This window comes from Aphis gossypii, chromosome 1 (assembly GCF_020184175.1).
Source record: "Aphis gossypii isolate Hap1 chromosome 1, ASM2018417v2, whole genome shotgun sequence".
NCBI classification, from domain to species: Eukaryota; Metazoa; Arthropoda; class Insecta; order Hemiptera; family Aphididae; genus Aphis; species Aphis gossypii.
Window position 1 is genome coordinate 4,792,517 of NC_065530.1, and position 19,461 is coordinate 4,811,977.

The 19,461-nt window shown below is 26.1% G+C and overlaps 1 protein-coding gene across 2 annotated transcripts; it reads right to left on the reverse strand.

Annotated features, from left to right (window-relative positions):
- Positions 1 to 1,869: 1,869 nt before the first annotated feature.
- Positions 1,870 to 19,461, reverse strand: LOC114128599 (zinc finger protein 271-like). 2 transcript variants are annotated; one of them, XM_050210736.1, is made up of 20 exons: positions 19,005 to 19,461; positions 18,890 to 18,940; positions 16,887 to 16,934; positions 16,752 to 16,811; positions 16,568 to 16,649; positions 16,433 to 16,496; positions 16,053 to 16,095; positions 15,860 to 15,989; positions 14,648 to 14,711; positions 14,001 to 14,037; positions 13,805 to 13,943; positions 13,506 to 13,569; positions 13,040 to 13,091; positions 12,846 to 12,978; positions 12,744 to 12,786; positions 12,448 to 12,481; positions 10,265 to 10,382; positions 9,909 to 9,975; positions 9,738 to 9,795; positions 1,870 to 3,789 (listed from the first exon to the last, which is right to left on the reverse strand). In XM_050210736.1, exons 2-20 carry the CDS (start codon positions 18,896 to 18,898, stop codon positions 2,761 to 2,763), a joined length of 2,274 nt encoding a protein of 757 aa, XP_050066693.1. In that variant the 5' UTR covers positions 18,899 to 18,940; positions 19,005 to 19,461; the 3' UTR covers positions 1,870 to 2,760. The 2 variants fall into 2 exon arrangements, with proteins under 2 accessions (XP_050066693.1, XP_050066692.1); XM_050210735.1 differs by lacking the exon at positions 1,870 to 3,789 and adding an exon at positions 5,086 to 7,532 and having other exon boundaries at positions 19,005 to 19,457.

The window sequence follows — 19,461 nt, forward strand, 5'->3', positions numbered from 1 at the left end:
CTAGTTGTTATATATATCTGTGATATAGGTACATACTTATTATAATTTTATCAAAGTTATATTTTTATCCTACGGCGTTTGTTGCTATAATTTATATAATATAATATTTTATTATATTTAAAACATAAATACTGAAAATTACTAAATTGCAAATGTGTTGTTTCATATTGTAAAGCAAAACTGTTTTTTTTTCGTAAAATTTCCATCGACTAATTTAATATATAATAGTACAGTTTAAAATTTAATAGCTAGCATAGGCTTATAACTTATTCAACATCAATTGCATAGGCGCACATAGAGGAGTGCTAGGGGATGCGTAGCACCCCTAGGCTTCAAATCAGTACCTACAGTTTCCTGTAAAATTTATAATTTATTTCAGTATTTAATTTATTATTATGATGTATTGGGTTGGAATTTTTTCTCCATTACAATTAGACAATACTTAGTTCAAAAATTCACGATTAAAAACGTATTGTATGAATACATGTTTCAGTTTTTGTCTAAACATTAAACAATAAACAGCAATTTTACTGTAGAAAATCATATTATCTTATCTTACGGTTCACAGTTGGTTACAAAATTATGTATAATAATTGATGGAATAATTATAAATTTAGAAAAACTTCTTTCTGAAGAAAACTCAAAGCTGGCAAAAATCGGTAAACTTTTATAACTTTACAACTTGGATGAATATAATAGTTTGTGTTTTATTAAGTTAGGTATGCATTTGGTAACAAATAACTTACTTAACTAACTTTAAATATTTATTACATGGTCATATATTTTGAAATATTCATCTGTTCATTGTTTAATATATCTATCAGGATATTTCGAAAATATCAACACTTAGTTTATCAGCAGAAGTGATGGTGTTAAAAAATAGCCTAACCTACCAGCCAACTTTGAATTTGAAGACTTGAAAAACCAAAATAATCATATTTCGTTTCCAAATGTTTATAAATTATAGTAAAAGTGGAATGCGGAAATGACAATTCCAATTTCTTTTTCAACGTGAACGCTTCTTCTCAGCTATGGCTAGATTAAAAAACTGGTTACGCACCAGTATGGTTTAAGAAAGATTTACCAAGATATCTACTCTTAGCATTAAGAGACGAAAGTGATCTTACCAACAAAATAGATTAGTACATTTTATTGCTAAAAAAAAAAGAATAATTCATATTATCGAATAGTTATATTTACTAAACAAATATGCTTAATTGTATTGTCCATAAGATTATTAATTGCATGACTGATTATTAAACATAAAAAAATTTTTTTTTATTAATTTTGCGTGTATGTCTTGTACAATCACTGCTTGTTGAGAAATTTTTTTTATAATGGCTACATGTATATTACATTAACCAATTCGTATCCGTGATGTTCGTTCAGTATTAGACTCCAGTGAAAACTGTTTTTGAGCTTTTCTATACCATCTTAATTTATTTTGAAGTGCACGTTTGTGCAAACATTATAGTTTTGATTTTGTGTTGTAATAATTGATATTAAATTATAACTTATTCAGCTAATTCATTTTCGTGCCTATTTTTACTGTTTTAATTATTATACATTTTTCGAGGGAATATATGACTGATAAATTAGATGAAATAGAGGAACTCGCTGTAGGTACTAGCCTTGTTACTAGACAAAAAGAAAAATCAAAAACGACAGGTAGTTTGTTTAAAGTAGGTACGTGTACATCACTGTACAATTTTATTATGTATAATATAAATGGTAATTTATTTTTGTAAATTAAATTAAGCTTAGGTAACAAATTTTAAATCCTTTTAAAAAAACCTATACAGCCTAAAAATATAAAAACTAATAAAAAAAAAAAAATTATATACATAAAATAAAAAACTGCAAATAGGCAATATATATTTTGTATTTAAGTATATTACATTCAATTTAAATTATACAACTAAAATAGCCCTTATAGATATTAATAAAATATATTATGTACAACATAAGCTTACTTTGAAAAAATTAATGTTATCTTTATTTATTTGATGAAATAAATTATTCAAATGTTTTAGCAAGTACGTACATTATATTATTTTCTAATTTCAGTCAAACCACTATCTGTTTATTACTTGACAATCGCCGTCTTTAATATAGACAATTTTCATTTGATAGTACATCGTGGATGAAGTCCAAATAATATATCCATACATAACAAGTATTTGTCCACAGCTTTATTCTAATTTATATCGAGTTAATAATATAACTATATTTTGTAGTTCATTATCAGTTCATTATCATTATTATTATATGGTTGCTATGAAATGTACGATTTGAAATGTCATACCAAAATAATCATTGACCATTTGCACGGACAAGGGAAACGGATGTCATGTGAATAAGATTTGTTCCTGGTACGTGTACCTATCTAAAGTGATTTTTGAAATGTACTTTAGGACAACGTAAAGGATACCTTCTATGCGGTGTGCTGTTATTTTATAATTACTGATGATGATCTTGTTGGAACAAACGATGACATCAGTGATTACTGGTACCACATTTTAGCTGTATACAATTTTTTTATTCACAAAAATATGACGGAAATTTGTTACAAACAGAGCGAGATGTAAGGTATTGCTTCTTGTTCATTTTGAACTACCGTGCGGGGGAATGTAAAGGCATTTCGGTAAACATCATGCACATCATGACGTAGTGTTATCCTGCTCTGGACCAGTAGTATGATGAACGGCTGATTTCGTTGATGAGCTATGACTGATAGTGGTTTAAATAATAGTGAATAATTTAAAAGCATTTGAAATGAACTTTTTGTATATGTGTTTTACGATTACTGAACTTCGAGAATGCTTTTTCACAATAGCCACATTCATATGGTTTCTCACCAGTATGCGTTCTATAATGTACAACTAAACTGGATTTATGCGCAAATTGTCGTCCACAAACGTTGCACGCATGTGGTTTCTCACCAGTATGCGTTCTATAATGTACAACTAAATTTCTATTTAGCGCAAATGCTCTTCCACAAACGTCGCATATATGAGGTTTCACACCAGTATGCGTTCTATTATGTCTAATTAAATGTGAATTTATTATAAATGATACTCCACACACGTCGCAAGTATATGGTTTTTCACCGGTATGCGTTTTATTATGATAATCCAGTCTCCGTTTTTCCGCAAATGATCGTCCACAAACATCGCATGTATATGGTTTCTCATCAGTATGCGTTCTATAATGTATAACTAAATTGGATTTTTGCGAAAATGATCGTTCACAAAGGTCACACGCATGTGGTTTCTCACCAGTATGCGTTCTATAATGTGAAACCAAAGTGGATTTTTTCGCAAATGATCGTCCACAAAGGTCACACGCATGTGGTTTCTCACCAGTATGCGTTCTATAATGTATAGCCAAATCGGATTTATTCGCAAATGATCGTCCACAAATGTCACACGCATGCGGTTTCTCGCCGGTATGTGTTTTTTTGTGTACACATAATTTAGATTTGCTAATAAACGTTCTAAAGCAAACGTCACACTCGAAAGAAGATTTCCCTACATGAACATTTTTGTGATTGGTTGATGAGCTGTTGGTAATGTTTGACTCTTTATCATAATGTCGGCTGAAATATAAATCTGTGTCGGCTTTGGTGCCGTCTTCACTAGAAACACGATCATTATTATCGTATGTTCTATTATCCGTCATGTCCACTGATCTAGGGTAACTGTTTGTCAAATATTCCTTAGCAGTCGTCTGTCGTTTACTTTTGTTTGGTTTTTTCGTTAACATTTTTTCTGTACTAACCTCTTCAGCCTATAAAAAAATTAATAACCAAGAAAATATATTATACATCTAGTGAACTCAATGACGTATATATACAGAATTATTATGTTTAACCTATAAATAAAACGATTCATGTGTCTGAACACTGAACAAGATACTCATTGCTAAGAGAGTGTCAGCAGAGTGATGTGATTTTTATTGTGTATACTAGATAAGTTGTTAAAATAATATTTCAATCTTCAAATTTGAAAATGGTTTCTGATTTTAAATTAAATTAAATTTTCCCTTTAGAGATATCCAAATAGAAAATTTTTAGTATATTTCAAAATAATTAGGAAAATAAAATAAAAAAACCAGATTTACACTAAACAATCTAACATTTTATTTAATCAACAAAAACCTAAAAAATTATCTAAAAAGCAGTAGACATTTCAATCAAAAATTTTAATTTATTTGTTGAAACTTGTTATTCACTAATAATTTTTTGGTTTATGAAACTTTTACGCATACCTATTATTATATTTTATACAATTATATCACAGTGAAATTTCAAAACGTAAGATAGAGTTTTTACTAAGTACCTATTGTCTTGTCGTATCACAATACTATTCACTAAGCTCGCCATTGTATTTAAAATTAATATTGATATAATTTAATATGATATAATTGTTATCTTGTTATACTTATAATAATCGATAGGTAACAAAATAAATGCGTTGTTTTTATTTATTTATGTATTAATATAAATGTTTTGACATATAGCCACATAGGTACCTAACATACATCATTTCAGTATAGTAAAATATCATAAATATACGTCCCTACGAATGATAGTTTTGAATTAGGTACTTACAACAAAATAACAGTTTTTTAGTTGCTTTTTTAAGTAATTTATTTATAATCCATAGTTTTAAAGTGTAGTTAATACGTTTTAAAATAAGTAAGTTTGGTAACATTATATTATATCATAGCAAAAAAATATTATACATGGTCAGCAGTATTGAATCCAGACAATTTTTCTGGAGAGGGACTAACTTTTTTTTCATTGGTGAATGGTGATACATTTTATTATTATGAATACTTATTATAAATTATTACAAATTACAATATAGACATTTCAAGTTTTGATACAACTACAAGACACATTAAAAAAAAAACAAATTATTTATTTTTAAATTTTTAAATCAATCTAAGGTTATCACATTTTATAAATTGTACTTATTATTATTTTTATTATTTATTGTAATTCAGAAAATATAAAAATTGTGAAATTAACAAAATAAATTATAAACATATTAATTATTTGCTAATTTTCTTAAATGTTGATGACTTAAATTAGTTTCAAGAAGTTCAGATTTAGAGTTTCACCAATTCTTTTTTATTCAAAGCTACAGATTTAAAAGACTCAGATATTACAGTCTTTATCATATTCAGATATTGATAAATAGTTATACATTTGTTCAATCAATTTTTCTGATGCATTTAGTAACATACCATAATTTTCAAATATTTTAGTATTTTTAGATTATATCGTAATCCAGCCGCCATTATCATCATATATTGAAAAATATTATTATTTAAAATATAATTTTACTGAACACTATTAGGTGTGATAATCATAACGAGTATTGAGCAATTGTGCATTTAATTAATAGGTAGATTTTGTTGAAAATTGTATTGGTCAGGAGCGCATAAGAAATTTCAGCGGGGGCATTTGCATTAATTTATTGGACATAATTTGGTTAAAAAAGAATACAAATTTTTAAGTCTCATGGGCAAATATATATTTTATAGATTAATATATTACATTAAATTTAAATTGTACAACTAAAATGGCCCTTATAGATATTAATAAAATATATTATGTACAAACATAAGCTTACTTTGAAAAAATTAATGTTATCTTTATTTATTTGATGAAATAAATTATACCAATGTTTTAGCAAGTATGTACAATACATTATTTTCTAATTTCATTCAAACCACTATCTGTTTATTACTTGACAATCGCCGTCTTTAATATAGACAATTTTCATTGATAGTACATCGTGGATGGAGTCCAAATAATATGTCTATACATATCAAGTACTTGTACACAACTTTATTCATATTTATAACGAGTTAATAATAACTATCCATAGTTCATTATCACCGTGTCATTATAGGTATATATGCTGTATTATGATTGTTATGGTACGTGTACCTATCTAAAGTGATTTTTTAAATGTACTTTAGGACAACGTATAAAGGATACTTTCTATGGCGTGTGTTGTGAATTTATATTTACTGATGAACGTGTTGGAACAAACGATGACGTCAGTGATTACTGGTACCACATTTCAGATGTGTACAATTTTTATTCACAAAAATACAACGGAAGTTGGTTACTGACAGCGAGCTGTAAGGTTTTGCTTCTTGTTCGTTTTGAACTACCGAGCGGGTGAATGTAAAGGCATTTAGATGAACATCATGCATATGATGTAGTGATATCCTGCTCTGGACTAGTAGTGTGATGAACGGCTGATTTTGTTTATGATGAGCTATGGCTGATAGTGGTAAAAATAATAGTGAATAATTTAAAAGCATTTGAAATGAACATTTAGTATGTGTGTTAAACGATGACCGCTAGTTGAGAATTCTTTTTCACAACATCCACATGCATATGGTTTTTCCCTGGTATGCATTCTATTATGTTTAACCAAATCACTCTTCGTCTTCAATGATCGTCCACAAACATCGCACGTAAATGGTTTTTCCCCGGCGTGCGTTCTATAATGTACAACTAAATTACTTTTATGCGAAAATGATCGTCTACAAATGTCACACGCATACGGTTTCTCGCCGGTATGCGTTCTATAATGTACAACTAAATTGCTATTTTGCGTAAATGATCTTCCACAAACGTCGCACTTATGAGGTTTCACACCAGTATGAACTTTATTATGTCTAACCAATTTTGAATTTGTAGTAAATGATCGTCCACAAACGTCACACGCATATGGTCTCTCGCCAGTATGCGTTCTATAATGTGTAACCAAAGTGAATTTTCTCGCAAATGATCGTCCACAAATGTCACACGCATATGGTTTCTCACCAGTATGCTCTCTATTATGTCTAACCAAATCAGTCTTTATTGTAAATGATCGTTCACACACGTCGCAAGCATAAGGTTTTTCCCCGTTATGCTTTCTATTATGATAAACCAAACTCAATTTATGGACAAATGATAGTCCACAAATGTCACACGCATACGGTTTCCCACCGGTATGCGTTCTATAATGTACAACTAAATTGCTATTTAGCGCAAATGATCTTCCACAAACGTCGCACTTATGAGGTTTCACACCAGTATGAACTTTATTATGTCTAACCAATTTTGAATTTGTAGTAAATGATCGTCCACAAACGTCACACGCATGTGGTTTCTCGCCGGTGTGTGTTTTTTTGTGTACACATAATTTAGATTTGCTAATAAACGTTCTAAAGCAAACGTCACACTTGGAAGAAGATTTCCCTACATGAACATTTTTGTGATTGGTTGATGAGCTGTTGGCAATGTTTGACTCTTTATCATAATGCCGGCTGAAATATAAATCTGTGTCGGCTTTAGTGCCGTCTTCACTAGAAACACGATCGTTATTATTGTATATTCTCTTATCCGTCATGTCTACTGATCTAGGGTAACTTTTTGTCGAATATTCCTGATCAATCGTTTGTCGTTTACTTTTGTTCCGTTTTTTCGTTAACATTTTTTCTGTACTAACCTCTTCGGCCTATAAAAAAGTTAATAACCAAGAAAATATATTACACATCTAGTGAACTCAATGACGTATTTATACGGAATTATTATGTTCAACCTATAAATAATAACGATTCATGTATCTGAAGTCTGAACACTGAACTAGCACTCATTGCTATAAGAAAGTGTCAGCAGAGTGATGTTTTTTTTATTGTGTATACTAGATAAGTTTTAAAAATACTATTTCAATCTTCAAATTTAAAAATGGTTTCTGGTTTCAAATTGAATTTAACTTGCACTTTAGAGTTATCCAAATAGAAAATTTTCAGCATATTTCAAAATAAATAGGAAAAACAAACAAAAAAAACCAGATTTACACTAAACAATCGACATTTTTCAAAACCTAACAAATTATAAGTAGACATTTCAACCAGAAACTCAAATTAATTTGCTATCTAGCTGTCATTATTATCTGCATATATTTAAAAATATTAATATTAAAAGGTAAGTCATCATTGCGGTGGAGGAAGTTTGTCCATAATATCGTCCCTTCGGTCCTTGGACAGGATAGTGTAATTTTGCAGAGTTCTATTTGAATGCAATTAGTGTATTCGATAAAAAACGATTAAAGCCCTGGTTTCCTACAACCACGCATCCGTGATCATGCAAATTTTTCAACAGTAGCAACTGCTGTGCGATTACGCAGCGTGATCGCGCTGCGATTGGTACTGTGGCAACATTTGCGTGATCGCGGATGCGTGGTTGTAGGAAATCCGGGCTTTAGAGTAGACGAAAGAATATTTTTTATTTCATTAAATATGTAAACATTATTCGTTTTTATGGTGATAAACAAAGCCATCAAAAATGACCTCTTTAAAATACCAGCTCAAGAACATAACCTTTCAGAAAATGTTCTACAATTGATACTTTTGAGCAAGTTTAGGAGGAAAAAGTGTACAGAAAAAAAAATAAACATCATTGTAAAACCAATACATTCCTTGCTTCACTCAGAATCTAAAATATAATTTTATTGAACATTATTAAGTGTGGTAATCGTAACAAGTATTGTTCAATTGTGCATTTAATAAATAGGTAGATTTTGTTGAGAGTTGTATTTGTCAGGGGGAGCAAAAGAAATTTCAGCGGGATCATTTGTATTAATTTACCGGACATAATTTGGTTAATTTATCAAGAGTAGAGATTTTTAGGTCTCTTTTTGTAAATGGCGAGTTTATTGAACGGAGAGAGTTTAGATTTTAAGAAAGTTCTAAAAAGGTGGAGTCTACAGTTAACTGTTTTATAATAAATTGTATGTGTAGATTTTAAGATGGTCATATGACTAGATATAGGCTAAGATATTTCATTTGTGACTGGAATTGTTCTATACTACGAAGGAACGAAAAAAACTAAAAGTGTTATTTTTGTTTAAGTACCTATACAATTTTTTAATAATTTGAACTTAATATTATAAAGTTGTTTTTATACGTATTATTGATACATTTGAATAGTGCTATAAGGAATATTTATTACACATTTTGTGAATTATAATGCTTATATTACGAAAAAATCAAGCTCATGAACCTCATATTTGAATTAATCTAACCTAGACGAGAATTGATTTTGTCAAAACCTGGTTTTATGTAAAAGTTTTTGACAATCATTGTTTGAATTATCTATAAAAAATTGTTAACTTACCAAGATAACAAATATTTACATTTAATTTGCCAACTGAAACCATTCATAAAATTGAAACACATTTTATAACACTAATAAGTAATAACTAATAAGTGACTTAAGACGAATACAAAAAAAAAAAATCACGTATCAGTCAATATAATCATTGCCAAACATAGAATAAAAAATTATTTATCAATTAATGTAATAATTTTTTTTTAAGTTACCTGACAGTTAATAGAAAATATTAATTGTTATAATTATAAAAAATGAATAAATATTGATAGGTAAGTGATAGGTATTTAAGCTTAGTATGTTTTTATTCAGTAGAACAAACCGGAGAAGGGCCAATAATGAAATGGTATTGAAAATTTGTAGTATAATAGGTCAAAAAAAGACCCGACTCTTTGAATCACTTTTAGCCTTGTTATTATATTTTGATATTATATAATATATATATAGATTATAGGTATATAAATAAATGTGATTTAAAGTATTAAAGAACATCCATAATGATTAATCAAATTAATATTAATTAGAATAAAAAATAATAAATTATATATACCTTTATAGCTTTCTTCTCCTTCTTCTTCTTTTTCTTCTTCTTTAATAATTTATGTAATCTACAAATATATTTATATATATATTAAATGCATACAATGTGATTTCTTTTATATTTACATCTATTATTTCAGAAAAAAATGATGAGCTTATTTTTCTTAGTATTTATACTTACAATTTGGAGGGATCCTTGTGGATTTTTGAAATTCTTGAATTATGAGTACTGTTTATCATTTCAGTATCTATATAAAATTTTAATAATAGTATAATATAATACAAAATAATATCAAATTAAAAATAAAAATAATTTTTTTTTATTATATATTTTTTACTATTATTTTTTTTATAAAAAAATTATTTGATATAATGACAATAATGTATTTTTTGTAGGAAAAACTTAATATTTCTAAATAGTTATAAAATTTGATTAATAAAATGGGAAATTTATGGGATTTTTTGTCTTAATTTTTTAGAGTAATGAAATTCAAAACACTTTTTATAGAAAAGAAACTTTAAAGTTCTAAATTTTACCAATGTTTATTTCTTTTGAGCAATTATCAGTTATAACTTTATTCAAATATTTCATTTTTTCATGAATTTTATTCTTAGTTTCATCTTTTGACGTCTCAGTTTCTTCTTCAGTTGTAATCTGAAACAGATAATTTGGCAATTAAAATCTAACTACGAGAAGGTTCATTTCTTTCAAATAAAATGTTAAAAGCTTTTCTGTCTCTATCTATCTGAAAAAAAATAATATTTTAGATTCTGAACGAAGTGATGAATGTATTGATTTTACAATGGTGTGTGTTTTTTTTTTTGTTTTTGTGTCTGTGTACAGCATAACTAGTCGAAATAATGCTCCAATTTCAAACAATGGGGGTGGTTTCCGATGTAAAAGTGAATATCCTTGGTGCATTATAGAGGTAAAAAGTTAACAATTTCCAACAGTTTTCAAAAAAATCGAGAAAAACAAAAAAAAAATGACGGAAAAACGGCAATTTTTACGCAAAACCAGTTTTCGACCAAATCGATTTTTTTTTATGGTTGTAATTCAAAAACTAATCACTGAAAATACTTGAAATTTTCACCAAATGTTAATGTCAGTAGTATCCGTATATAGTTAAATTTTCAAAAAATTTTGACTTTTTTTGAGTTATTTATAGACCACTGAAATTTTCGATTTTTTTGAGAAATTTTTTTTAAAGTGTCGATAAAAAATTTTTGGATGACCAAAAAGTTTTGAAAATTTAATACAAGGTTCCTTATGAGTTGTTTTTAATGTAGCTAAAAAAAATTAAAAATCGTTAGTCACAACTTTTTTTTATAAGCGTTTTTAGTTCAAATTTTTACGAAATCTGTCGAAAACGCGAAAATTTGCAAGTAATTTTGAAGTTGAAAAATCATAAAATTTTTTTCTTTTATAACTAAGTTTTGAAAATTTGGTACAAGGTTCTCCATACATTTTTCTTCAAATATCTGTAAAAAAAACTCTACCGGATTCAGACAAAAAATTTTTATGAGTGTTTGAAATTTAAATTTTTAAAAAAACCGCGTTAAATAACAGTTTAGCCTCAAACGATTTTTGATATTTGTTATTATTCAAAAAGTATAAGTCGTAGATACTTGAAAATTTTACCAGTTATTAAGATTCGCGTTTTCTTTACGTGATTTAATTTTCAAAATATTTTGAGTTTTTTTGAGGTATTTAAAGACAACTGAAATTTTCAATTTTTCTGAAAAATTTTTTTTGAAGGGTCCATTAAATTTTTTTGGCCCTATCAAAATACTTGAAAATTTTATACAAAGTTCCTCATATGTTATTCTTATAGTGATTAACAAAATTATCAGAATACATAGGCACAATTTTTTTTTATAGCATTTGAAGTTCAAATTTTGACGAAAATTCGTCAAAATTATGAATATTTGCGAAATATTTGAAGTTGAAAAATCATAAAATTTTTTGTGTTTATAACTAAGGATTAAAAATACAACACTAAGTTTTCCATAAGTTTACCTTCAAGTATCTATAGAGAAAACTCGAAGCATCATTATAGGAAAAATTTTAAGTGCGTTTGAATTTTAAATTTTAACGAAATAACGTAACGATAACGATTTATCCTCAAACGATTTTAAATATTTGTTATTATTCAAAAAGTATAAGTCGTAGATACTTGAAAATTTCACCAGTTATTAAGATTCGCGTTTTCTTTACGTGATTTAATTTTCAAAATATTTTTTAATATAAGCTGGTTTTTTTAAACCACTTTTTTCACAAACCACTAGAAATTATATCCTAGGCTGACAAATCATCTTCGTTCAGAATCGTTTTTCGTATACAATGATAACTATCATTGGATTCAAATTTAACACTCCTATAATATATAATAAATAATAATGATCCATACGGCACCTAATGTACAGCAGAGCGGTACTCACTTGCCCGCTTTTTTTATAATTAATTGGTAAGTACAAATACCAAATATCTACCTATTTTAAAGTTATTCAGGACCAAAAATGAGATGATAAATAAAGATTTACATGTTATTAGCCTTTGTAAATACAGAAATAATTAGAAAAATTACACTGACATGTAGACAAAATTATGATTTATCAGAAAAATAAATTGCAACCAAAAATATACATATAAAAAAAAGCAGATAGCTGGTTTTTGTACTAAACCCTCTAATTTAAAATAATTTAAAATAGATAAATACCTTAGATTTTTTAATTTCTTTTGATGGACTTTTTCTATAACAAAAAAACAATAATTTATTTAATCATTAAGTGAATCATGTATATTCATTGCAATCCAATGTGTATAAGTAAAAAGGAAGGTTAGGTTCCTAGAAAAAGGAGAAATACCAAATTACACATTAAATTATCCTATACCTATGTATAAAAACTAATATCTAAAATAATTTATATATAGAGTACAAGCAGATAAAGTTAATTTAAAATCGTTTTACAATGTCAGTACATGATTTATATTATTGTTTTATTTTATACTTACAAAAAATTTACATAATCTGTACACAAAGAAGTAGCAGCCAAATCTAAAAACAAATAAATATATTACCTATCTTTATCCATTTAAAGTTTTTAAATTACTAACTGTGAATTTTTTTGAAGGGTTGTTTAAAATCCAAAAGCATTTCATTGCATTCATTTAGTTTTTTTTTTTTATAAACTTTCTTCTTTGTTTGAATTGGATCATATTCATTTTTTAAATTATTTATAAGTTGAATCTAATGTGAAAAAAAAGTTAATGAACCAATTTTAATAAAACTTAAGGACAACATTAAAAACCTGTTGATTTTTTTTCTTTTCCTTTTTAATTTTTTTTACTATCCTTCTCAATCTAAAAAAAAAAAATAATGTTAAAAATATCTTTTTAGTACATACATATAGTTTTACAAAACAAAAAACCAATTAAAATCACTATTACATTTTTATTATATTATAGATAGTAAAATAATTAATAAAATTGATTGTATTTATACAATAAACCTAATGTTAGTAACCAATAAGTTAGGTTAATATAAAATATTTATAGCTAATTTTCGTGTTTTGGGACTATTAGGTTATTTGAACATTAAATAGTATTGTGTGTAACAAATTTTGTTCTTTTAAGTATACATTTTTTTACACAATACAGAGTAGAAAATAACACAAAAGATATCGATATCACTGGGAATTACAAAAAACTTTTTTTTTTTAAATTTAACTACTTTTTAATTTGCTTATTTTATTAATTTATCAATTTTATAAATACCTTGTATACTCATCTTCATTTGTAGTATATAGTCGAGTTTCTTTATTTATTGTTTTTGTTTTTCCTGAGTTATTTAAAAACATAGAGAATTAATTTAAACCTTTTGAAAGTACAAACTAATACAAATTTACTAAACAGGGTTAGAGGAAAAAAGCATCAGTGAAAAACGCAAGTCAATAAAGCAAAATACATATGGAAAAAAAATGTATAAATTAAATATAAAAACTGGAAAGTATATAATTCAAGTAAATAAAACAGACCGTTATTCCATTTTTTTTAAGAGATGATGGTAAGGTTACTTTTATTAGTTGTTTGAGTTTTTTTCTTATGTTCATTCAAACAAAAATCCTCTTTACAATCCTTGTTTGATTGAATCTTTTGATTTTTTTCTGTCTTCAATACAACTTTATTGTTATCTAAATTATTATTATTAAGCACCTAAAGAAAATATAACAATATTATAAAATATTTTTATTGTTTCACAAGAATACAAACCTTTTTTTTATTTTTCACTTTTTTCTTATTTTTTTTTCTATAATTGACATAACAATCAAATAAAATAACGTATGAATAATAATTACTTAAATACATAGTATATAGGTACCTACATAATATATTATAAGTTTATAACAATCATTTAATCATTTATTTAATTTGTACATGGGCAACCAAAAAATTAAAATTAAGAAAACAAACAGATTTATTAAAAAAAAACTCTTTTTACTATTTAGATATATGTTTTTTGAGCACATACTAAACCCCACAAAATATAATTTTTGCTATAACTGGAGTCACATTTTTAAGTTAAAAAAAACTTTAAATATCTATATTAATCTTAAAAATGATAAAAATATTTTTTTTATCCAAAGTAATCAATATCAAAATAAACAAATTATTTAGTAAAAAGATACTATTGTGTATTTAAATTTTTTTGTTTTAAAAAGCTCAAAATAATTTTAAAAATAGAACAGAAATTTATTGAAACACAAAAGCTAAAAATTTAATATTTAATATTTGTAAATGTAGGTCTCACTAAATACTTTAGAATAATTTAATGTTAAAGAAATTTTATTTTATTTTTTTAAACATTGAATAAAATAATAATATTAGTATTTAATATATTAACTTTCATAGAAACTTACAATATAGATTCTATGTCACTTCCTTCTGTAGCATTTGAAATAGAAATGAAAGTTGCCAATTCATCTAAAAATTAAAATTAAAATATTAATGAAATACAGTAGAAATTGGACAAGTGTACCAAGAGCCAGCATTTTTTCTCCATTTTAATTAAAAGCTAGTTGTATACAGTTAGTACAAGTACTCATTGCAAGTGTTAAGTTGGAAAACATTAAAAATTTGAATTTGGTTGATACTGAAAAAAGTTTTTTCAAAAAACCATATACAACTAATAACAAAATATGACTGTAGTGTTCACATTAGTGACAACACTCATAATAATATAATATGAACTTGAAACTACCAGTACTCATAGAAACATGTTCATATATTATTTAACATATATGAATATGATGTACATAATTTATAATTAAACATTGTTATTTACACATTAAAAGATAAAGAGTTGCTAGTAGTAACCAAAAGTCGGTGATACTCAAAAGCGCAAATCAGCTTTTTTTTTCGATAACCTAAAAGCGCAAAATTTATTTGAGCTTTTAAACTATAATAATGGGATAAAAGCACAAAAAAAAAATGTAAAACCTGATACACTATATTTTACCAGTTTCATGACAAATAGCAACGATGGTTATTGCATTTGTCTGCATTATAACAAATTACGATGACAATCTAAGCAAGTCTTAAGTTATGACCATTATTGAAACATGGAACTTTTTTTGGAACTTATTTTAATATTGCAAATTTTAATATCACTGTAAATCATTTATTAAATATAAATATAATAACTACTTGGTATTTTAATAAAATTGATTTGGGCTTATGGGATATTTATTTTTGCACTTGAGCCATATTTTGCATTTATGAGCTAAGCCACCAAAATTAGCAAGTTATATGAATAATACTTTGCTCGTTTTAGCCAAAATCCTTTTCTACATACATACAGTGGAACCTTGATAACTTGAATTGATTGGGGGCGAAAAAAAAATTCAAGTTATCGAAAATTCGATTTACAGAAAATATATAAAAAATATATTGTAAGGTAGGGGCCAAGTCATTTTTTCGAGTTATCGAGGTTCCACTGCATAACATACTATAAAATCATATGGACTTGTACTGGGACATAGCGTTTTGATCGTACTTAGTAGTATTTTGATCTAATCAATGTTCGTTAAAATTATTTTCACAATAACAACTCTACAGAAAAACACACTGACCTTTATTTAATTTAGTAGAGTCAATTACGTCTTTATTTAAATTCTTGCAAATATCATTACAAGTCTCAGTATTAAACTCATCTGATTTCAATGCAGCTTTCTTTTTTTTTATTTTTTTATTATTTTGTTCCTAAAAAAGATGTATTAATTTAATACCTAAATGATTTATACTTATTTTTAAAATAATACAAACCCTTTTTTTATCTTCCTCTTTCTTTTTCTTTTTCTTTTTTAATCTATAAATTAATATTCTTACATAATTTCTCATTTTTAAGAACTTAGGGATGAATAAGTCATTATAAGTTAAAAATTATAATATGTGTTTAAAATGTCACATTAATAACAATATAGTGATCATAAAAATAACTATACAACAATTAATAATTTATAAAAACTGGAATTGGTGTTTTTAAATTAAAAATAATTTTTCAGTTATTTTATTAAAAAAATAATTGTGTACAAATTAAACAATAGGTAATAAAATAAATAATTCAACTATTTATAATTAATTGTACAACATAATATGAATTATTCAATATATAATAATGAGAATATTAACTCATTTTAACTTACAATGTTAATCCTTTTTCGACTTCTGAAATATATTTTGCAATAGAAATATGAGTTGAAAATTTATCTAAAGATTGGAACAAATATATTGCATATAAATTAATTAATAACATATTATGAAATTATATAAAAGCAGACCTTTATGTAAATAGGTATCTTCGGTTTTGTCACTGGTTTCTGAATAAAGGATTTTTTTTGGTGATATGGAGATTAACTGAGTCTAAAATAATAAATATATAATTAAAACATATTTATAAAGCAGTAACATTAACCCAATAATATTTCTATGAATATTATTTTAAAAATTTAATAAATTACATACATTACATTTCAATGGATTGGCTGTAGAATAATAAGATTTCATTTCATTTCTAGTTGATAGCTATAGTAAAAAAAAATAAATAAACTGATTATGAATACTAATTTTATGAATATATTTTTTAATTATTTAAGACACCTTGGTTTTTTTCTTTTTCTTCTTCATTTTTTGTTCAACTTGTTTAATCTACAAAATAAAGCATTTATTAATTATACAAATTATTTGGTATAATAGCATATTTAAATAACTATTTTTTTTTAGATAAAGTTCAATTCATAGGAATTTGTTATATTTTTTTTATAATGAACTGAAATTATAAACTAAAAAAAAATAAAAATGCTCAAAGTTTTGTACATTACATAAAATAATATTAATGTTAAGGTATAAAACTATTTGAGACTATAACAAATAATGGTATAAGTATTAGCACTATTAAAAAAATTAAATTAAGTAAAAACAAAATATTTTTTTATATAATTCAAATGTTAATAACAATCTTTTTAGTTTGATCTGCAAAAACTGTGCGAGCTTAATGAAGAAAAAAAAGTAGGTCAGCATTGCGGTGGAGGAAGTTTATCCATATCGTCCCTTCGGTTTTCGTACAGGATAGTGTAATTTTTCAGTACTTGATAAAAAACAATTCTGAGCAGACGAAAGAATATTTTTTTATTTAATTAAATATTTAAATATTATTCATTTCTATAGTGATAAACAAAGCGTTAGAAATTGAAATCTCATTATTTCGTAATTTTTCCAGATGCATTAAATAACTATTGAGAAAATCAAAAAATGACCTCTCTAAAGTACCAACTCAAGAACATTACCTTTTAGAAAAGATGCTACACTTGATACTTTTGAGCAAGTTAAGATTAAGTGTTTATAGAAAAAACAAAAGAAATAAATATCTTTGTGAAACCAATATATTCCTCGCTAACTCAGAATCTAAAAATATGCTTTAAAAATGTATGATAAAAATTAAAATATGAAATAAAGCTTATAACCTAACTTAAGTCATAGATAATATTATAAGCTTTAAATTTAAAAACCTTAATATCAAATTTACATAATTTAATTCTCTTGATACCAGAAATACAAGACTACATCAAAATTCTAGCTAATAATGTCCAAAGCTCATTCTTCAGTACAAAAGGTTAATTACAGACTACAGTAGAGTTTTGTTAATACGGACTAGATAGGACCCAAATCCAACCGGATTATTGAAAATCCAGATTAAACGGAATGACGTTCTTTTTTTTACTAATAAATATTTTTCCAAAAACACCTTATCTTTTTATACAAATTAAAAGTGTATTGATTTACAATTTTACATTACACATTATTATTGTTATTAATCGAAACGATAATATCCTTATTATAGGTATTCTTGAATATATATAAATTATACAATATGAGCAAAAGTACAAAATATAAATTGACCAGATTAGAGAGACTATAATGTAATATACTATAGTCTATATCCTATAACTTGTATGCACAATCACTTCATCAAAGCTGATTAAAACAGTGTCATTCCTATAATCTAAGTTGACTCTGCAGTATAATATGTCTGATCAGATAAAACGTCAATGTTTTTCTGTATTTTATAATCATCAAATTAATAATATTACTTATATCATGTTAAAACTATCAAATGTAGATCTATAAATATCTTTAGATGATAGCCTATAGGCTAGGAGCACTTTTTGTTATATACCTAAAAAAAATTTTTTTTCTAAACTTATATTGTTTTTTTCTCCATCTCAGAAAAAGTAAGTTATTGTTGAGTACCAGTTATTAAAATGAGTATTATAGTATTGTATGATTGTTAACATTGTTAATGTTAATGACTTCAATCACAGGTACTTGCAATAAAATTAAATAAAAATATAATATATATAACAGGTAGGCATGTCTTTTATATTAGGTAACATACTACACCACTGAAGTACCTAGCAGCAAACAGCATATCACACAAACATAATTTTCTATTGTTGTGGCCAATTTTCTTCATAATACAAATTATAATCTAAATAAGATGTTATATCTATACAGTCAATACTTATTTACGCTCTTAAAATACGGAGTACCCGTGTGATCAATATATTAGTTTATTAATATATAAGTAATCAAATTTTGCTTACCCGAGTCATTATAAATTATAAGCGGTCGTGTATTGATCTTGATTTTTGTCTCTAAACAACAGTGGTGTATTAGTAGAAAAACGTGAATTATATTAATAATAAGAACTATACATACATTTTGTTACTTAATATTTCCACGTGACAGCCGTGATAACCATAGAATCATTGGTAAGTTTTCATAAAAAAACAGATTAGAAAAATAAAAATTCTACAAAATGTCAAATTATCATTAATAATTTGTATTTTGGAGCCAAATGTTGAAAATATTATCATTTTATATTATCACAGATTATTGATAAATCCCTAGATAAATCTATGCATGATGCGTAGAGAAGATTTATACATCGTGAATCTATGTTATGATCATGGAGATGTACCTATATTGTATATACCACTAAGGTAAAAACTAAAAACCCTATACCATGGCTAAATAGACATTTAGCCATGCCCTATACTGAGTGCACCGAAAGCACGGTCTTCTAAGACCGTGACCGAAAGAGTGCAAGTCGGCTCGCGCATCCTCCCGCGTCTCTCTGCTATCGAAACCGGTTGGCGGTTTCCCTATGGCAGAG

What these genes read in the sequence shown, in the direction of transcription:
- LOC114128599 (XM_050210735.1), bottom strand. An exon ending in AAGAGGAAGATAAAAAAAGG is followed by an intron (nt 15,990 to 16,052) that starts GTTTGTATTATT and finishes CATCTTTTTTAG; the next exon opens with GAACAAAATAATAAAAAAAT. An exon ending in CTCAAAAGAAATAAACATTG is followed by an intron (nt 9,976 to 10,264) that starts GTAAAATTTAGA and finishes AATTTTATATAG; the next exon opens with ATACTGAAATGATAAACAGT.